Here is a 6017-nt window from a genome sequence, read left to right as displayed (position 1 = left end):
CCTGCCTCCCCGCCCCTCCGCCCCCAGCCGAGTGGATCTCACTGGTTCCCACCTCCCTCCCGGGATTCCGTGGGGTTGTCCTTCCCGGGATTCAACAGCCCGCCCCCAGCTTTCGCCCCGCCCCTCCCAGAATTCTGCTCCCGCCCTCTGGCATTCTGCACCCTTGCCCCTCCCAGGATTCTACACCTGCCGCTCCCAGATTCTCCAGAATCTCCCTCCTCCAGAATTCTCTCAACTCTGGGGTAACAAACCCCGCCCGCTTTGTGTCCTAACCACCCCTTTGCTCTCGAGGACGCCCCGCCCCCAGTCTCCTGGCGGCTCCACTAAGGTTTAGCCACGCCCCCTCCCCAGCTTTCGGCGGTCCCTCGTGAAGCCACGCCCCCAAGCTCCCGGTCCATCCGCTCTCCTGAGTCTCTTCCGCTTTTTCCACAGAGCTCAATCGGGCCTGGTCTCGGCCCCGCCCAAAGGTCTAACCCCGCCCCCTTCAGTATTAGCCCAGGCCCTCTTGTCACACCTGCCCGAGGCACGCGGCTTCTCTTAGGTCCGCCCCTCTGAAGCCCCGACCCCGCGCTGAAACTGACCCCCCAACACCCCCGCCTCTCGACTTCTGTTCTAGGCCCTGGCCGGGTGTCTGTCAAGTGTTTGGGGGCATCTGAGCGTATCTCTTCTCCGCCTAATCTCTGCCTCGGACTCGGAGTCTCTGCATCGTTTTTTTCTAGATTTCTCTCTCTTAGTGTCTCTGTCTTTGTGCCTCTCACTATCTTTGGGTCTCCTTCTCCATCCTGTCTCTGTCTCTGAGTCCTTCAGTCCTAACGTGTCGGTGTCGCTTTGTGTTTCTGGACTCTCTTTGTCTTTCTATCACTGTGTCGTTTGGTCCCCGTGCCTCTTTCCATCCATTTGTCTGTCTCTGTGTCACTATCTCTGTGTCTTTCTGTGCCTGTCACTGTCTCTCTGTCTCTTTGTGCGTCTCCGTGTCTTTCAGTCTCTTGTTTCTCTCTGTGTCTGTCTCTGTCTTTCCCTCCGTCGGTGCCATCCTCGGTCCTCCCTCGCCTCCTGCGTCTGGTCCCTGCAGCCTCCGTACCGCGCCCGTCCGCCAGGAGGCAGCACAGACCGGCCCCCGCGCTCTGTTGGCTATGCGGAGCCGGGCCAGGGTCCGGCTTCCAGACACTGCCAGTCCCTCCCCGCGTCCTTGTCCCACTTCTCTATCTCCAGCCTCCTCGCGTCTTTGTGTCTCCCGCTCTGACTCGGCCCCTTTGTCTCTCCCCGGAGGCTCCCGCTCCTCCCCACCCCCACCTACCTCTTCACATTCCTTGGGCTGCCCGGGGGAGCTAGTGAGGCCCGCCCAGCGTGTGGGGTGAGGGCTGAAAGCAGGAGGCCGAGGGAGGAGATGCCACTGAGGCCTGAGATCCCTCCGTTCTAGTTCCTCTAGGGCGGGAAGTCGCTGAGCCGATCAACCGGGGACAGACGCGTGGGAGCTTTCTAGCGAGAGGACCCCTTAGACTTGCCCTCTCTCCCCCACCGCATCCACCTGAGCTTTCCTCCCCAGAAGGGCAAGGTCTCAAGTAGTGGAGACTCTTATTGACTGGCATTCACGTCTTGGTAATAATGTTCTTAATAAATTTATTTAACACTTACCGTGTGCCAGCCACTGAGCTAAGTGTACTCTGTTATCTCAAATAACCCACACAGCACCCTATGTGATAAGGAAATGGGCACAGAGAGATGAAGTGCCTTGGCCCAAAGTCAGAGTTACAAACCGGCAGATCCAGAACTGACTTACCTCTCAAGAACGCCATGAAGGGGACACTCTCATGATCCCTATTTCACTGAAAAGTACACTGAGTGGTTATCTGCCCCAAGCTACCCAGCAGGAAGCAGCAGACTGGGACCCCCAGATAACATGTATCTTAGACTCGGCACAGCCTGGTATGAGGCCGACTGGACAAACAGGTACATAAGAAATGCACTCAAGATTTCTCTCTCTCTCCCCAATCTGGGGCCAGACGAGAGGGTCAGGATCTCTGGGTTTTAGTGCCAGCCTTGCTACTAACTTGCTTTGTAAAATTCTGGGCCTTCCGTTTCTCCCTTGAGCAAAATAACCAGTTCCCAGGAGACTTCTCCCAGGAAGGCAGGAAGGGCCCCTTGCACCCACTCTTCTCCAGGCCTGTCAGGGAATAGGCTCAGGCACAGGTGAGCCCAGGAGGCAAGCCTCAGGAGGGTAGGCTGCAGTTTCACTCATCAGGCCCCTCCAGTCATATACATAATGCGGAGCACCAGGTGTTTGTTGACGAATCGCTGGGTGGGTCCCATGTCTGGAGAGCTGACTTCTAGTGTCAACAAATCCCAGAGTTGGCACTTCACTGACTGAAGAGTCATAATCACCAGGAGGTAGGGGCACAGGGCCAAAGACATCCTGATACAGCCGTGGAGTTGGTGCCAAGTTGTAGTTACACACAGATTTTCTACTGCGCAGGTCAGTACCCATAATCCTCACGTTACTCAAGGGTCAACTGTATTTTATCTGCCCAGCAACCTCTTTCCCTTCTTTCAGCTCCCCCACCCCATTTTTCATATGGGGAGTCCCCTACACTCAGTACTTATGGTTCAGAATGAGCCTGACCCAGTCCTGCCTAATCAGAGCATTTGATCCCCTGGCCACCAGGTGAGACCCATTCCTGACCAATGACAATCAGCCCTGAGGCTTTTGTTTGAACTAATTGGAAAGAGACATCCTCTTTTGGTGGGGATTGCCAGGTTGCTAGGGGAGAAATCTGGTAGTGTGGGGGTCACTGGAGATAAAAGACCCGTTTGAGCCCCTGGATCCAGCTATGCCTGAAGGAATCGGTCTTCGATCTTCCTGGTTATATGAGTAAATAACTTTTCACTTTCACAAATTTTTTACTTCTCTTTTTTTTCATTTGCAACCAAACAACTTTTACTAATAAAATCCGTATGAGTTCAGAAGAGGCACAGCTTCCTATAAAGTTCCAAGGGCAGAGAAGGCTGGGGGGGGGGGGAGGTGTGAACACTTTTAGAACCCTTCGAAATGTCCAAGCTTTGAAGGACAGGCAAGCTTTGTCACAGTGAGGGGGAAATAGGATGGGACATTCCAGGTAAGGGGAGTAGTAAAGTCACAAAGGCACAAGACGGCGGGGGGGCATATGTGAGTAGGGGAGCAGTGGGTAGGTGTGAGCGACAACATCTGAGAAGGTCCAAGTGGCTCATGCTCCTGACAGCAACAGGGAGCCACGGAAGGTCAATGACAAGGGGAGTCTACTCCAGACTTCCCTTTGCTTCCTGGAGCCCCAAATCCTGCGATTCACCCCTCCTTCTTGCCCTTCCCCAGACCCTTTGGCCAAGGTGTAAGGAGGGGTCAGACTGAGGAGGGCTCAGGTTTCCATTTGTATGTAAATTAGCTGAGATGATATGCAGATGAAGGATCTTATGTAAATGTATGCCCTCCTGGGAGGTGGGCCAGGACCCTCCCCTCATTAACTTGGGGACCAGGTGCTGCGCAGAGAACCCCTTCCTCCCTTGGGTTCCCTTTCTCTCCTCCTTTCAGACATCTGTTCAGCTCCCCAAATTCCTCCTCCCAATGTCTGCTCTTAGAGTGGGACCTCTTTCCAACTGGTTCCTTCCCTGGATCAAAGGACCCTATGTTGCTTTTCTCCCTGTCCCCCCATTTCCCTTGGATGTGACTGCCACTGCTCACAAACATGTACGAGCACATGCTCGGTGCCAGGCTGTGTACTAAACACCTTCCACCCCAGTCTCATCAAATTCTCCCAACCACCCTACGATCCTCTGTGTGTCTGCTGTATTTTTTTTTTTTTTTAAAGAGTATTCAATTCTGTCATGGAGAAAACAGGAAAGCCACACGAATAAAGAGACAGATGAAACGAGGCATAGATATGAAGAAGCAACTCACGAGGCCTGTGAGATGGATTAAGAATGCGAGCTAAACACAGAGGAGGAGGATGGAGGGATCGAGTGAGCTTCAAGTTCCAGGCGTCCTAAAGGTGCTTCTCGTTGGTCACTCTGGCTCTGTTCCGTGAGTCCTGTGCCGAAGTCACTCAGGTAAAAGCCGGGCTCATTTGCCCCGCTGCGTGGCCCTGGCAGCTTCCGGGTGCAGACCCCCTGGCTCATCTTCCATTCTGGGGGTTACAACCACACCGTGGGGAGTGAGTTGGGACTCAGTTGCCATGAGTCTTCGTACCCCAGAACTCAGGCGACCTTTGACCGCTCGTACCCCAAACTAAGTGCGTTAACCTGATCCACCTCTTTGTTTCTTGCGTTTGTTTTAGACCAATGCAGCAAAACCAGGGGACCGGAGCACCTGAATCAGGCCGGTGGGCTCTTCTGCTTGAGGCACCTGCACGGGCTGCTCAGGCAGCTACCAGGAGGCTCCCACAGCCTCTCACCAGTTTCTCACGGCCACAGATCCCACTTTGTCCTTTTTGTGGCTGAGCAAACCCAGGACGGAGAGGCGGAGTCGCTCGCTGAGATTAGGTGTCTGAGTGCAGAGACCCCCTTGTGTGCGTGTCCCCCAGGGATTGCCAAGCCCAAGCCTTCCAGCAGGCCAGGTGTGATTTATCTCTGTTCGATGGCTTCAGGGAGGGAAAGTCCCATGGCCAAGGTCACACATGCCTACCTCCCACTACCCTCCCACTGCCTCTGGGGCGCTCCTCTGGGGCGCTCTTTTTTTGTTTTTTTTTCTTGTAATTCTCTCTGTATCCCAGTTATCACCGTGTTTCTGTGTTTCTCGTAGTCTTTGCCTCCATTTATCTGTCTGTCTCTGCCTCTCTCTCCCCTGAACCTTTCTGTCTGCGTCTGACTCCGTGCTGCCCCAGCCCATCCCTCTTACCGCCCTCCCTCTCTGAAACCCCTCTCCCTCTGCCTCAGTCCCTCTCTCTGGCTGGCCTCGCTGTTCCTGCTGCCTCTTCTCTCTGCCGGTCTGGGTTCCTTCAAGCCGCCCCTCCTCCCTCAGCTGCGAGAACCGTGCCTTTCCCAGAGGAGGCAGCTCCGTCCCTAATTCCATCCATTCTGTAGCTCAGAGTTTCTCGCAGCTTCAATTCCCTCTGGGGCTCTGGCAAGAGAGCCTGGGAACTTTTACTTAACGGGACGGCACCCTGCCTGCCAAGCAGGCACCGGTCTTCGGGGACCAGGCTCGGTGCCCTCCGGACCCCTGGCATTTCTCCTTCCCACCCTCGGCCAGCTGAGTCACCCTCTGCTCTCTCCCTGTCTCATTTCTTTCTCCATGACATCAGACTTCTCCCAGGTCTCGAGAGGGGGCGGGAGGAGCAGTGGGAAGGGGAGTGGCACCTGTGCCCCCTTCCCCTCTCATCCGCTAGAGGAGGCTCTGGCCACAGGATGGTGTCAACGTGACAGATAGCATTTATTCCAGACTCCAGTGTCCACAGATGAGGGGGCGGGGCCGGGGGTGGGGATCCAGTGTCAGACTATGCAGCAGGACGTCAGGTGGGGGGACTAGCAATGGAGGCAGGAGGTATAAATAGCCCCGGCCAGCCGACCCGACCCTCAGAGCCCCATCCCAGGCTGGGCCCTGGGCTCGGCTCCAGGAGCTATTCTGGGACCTGGGAGAGTCATACTCCCTGGAGGAAGGTCCCCTCCCACCCCCCATCACACCCTTCCTCCCTCCTGGCAGCAACAGCAGCAGCTGTAGGTCCCTGCCCAGCCTGCAGAGAAAGGAAGGGAGGGTGGAGTGGGAAGACCAGGAAGGCGAGGGCGGGCGGGGCGTGAGCAGGGCTGGTTCTCTGATGCCTGCAACTCCAGGTCAGGTCCAGTGACTTGCCTCTTGGAGGTCCTAGGCTCAGCACTGGGGAGAAGAGGGACCGGTTAGACCCCCCCACAACGGCGGGCCCCCTCTCCACCAGGGTGCCCAGGCCCTCACCAACCTCATCTCTGAAGCCCCCACTGCCACGCCTGGCTCCTCCAGAGGCACCTCCCATGAGAAGGCCTGTCTGCTCCGTCCGCTGGGACCCTGAGTGGCTCAGCTC

At 56.1% G+C, this 6017-nt stretch overlaps 1 protein-coding gene and 1 long non-coding RNA gene across 2 annotated transcripts in view; both read right to left on the bottom strand.

Moving 5' to 3' along the window:
• Positions 1 to 3910: 3910 nt before the first annotated feature.
• Positions 3911 to 4713, bottom strand: LOC120605270 (uncharacterized). The gene is made up of 2 exons (XR_005653574.1): positions 4250 to 4713; positions 3911 to 4154 (listed from the first exon to the last, which is right to left on the bottom strand). It is a non-coding gene; the product is annotated as an uncharacterized LOC120605270 (long non-coding RNA).
• Positions 4714 to 5830: 1117 nt separating this feature from the next.
• The window catches only part of BCAM (basal cell adhesion molecule (Lutheran blood group)), an 8997-nt gene continuing 8810 nt past the window's right edge, over positions 5831 to 6017 (bottom strand). The window contains exons 14-15 of the mRNA XM_039866316.1: positions 5916 to 6014; positions 5831 to 5836 (exon numbers count right to left, since the gene is read on the bottom strand). Coding sequence (XP_039722250.1) covers positions 5831 to 5836; positions 5916 to 6014 — 105 coding nt within the window. The remainder of the gene's footprint in view (positions 5837 to 5915; positions 6015 to 6017) is intronic.

The sequence above is a fragment of the Pteropus medius genome, unplaced genomic scaffold (assembly GCF_902729225.1).
Source record: "Pteropus medius unplaced genomic scaffold, Ma_sr-lr_union100, whole genome shotgun sequence".
In the NCBI taxonomy this organism is placed as follows: domain Eukaryota; kingdom Metazoa; phylum Chordata; class Mammalia; order Chiroptera; family Pteropodidae; genus Pteropus; species Pteropus medius.
This window is presented reverse-complemented; position numbering and strand designations above follow the sequence as displayed.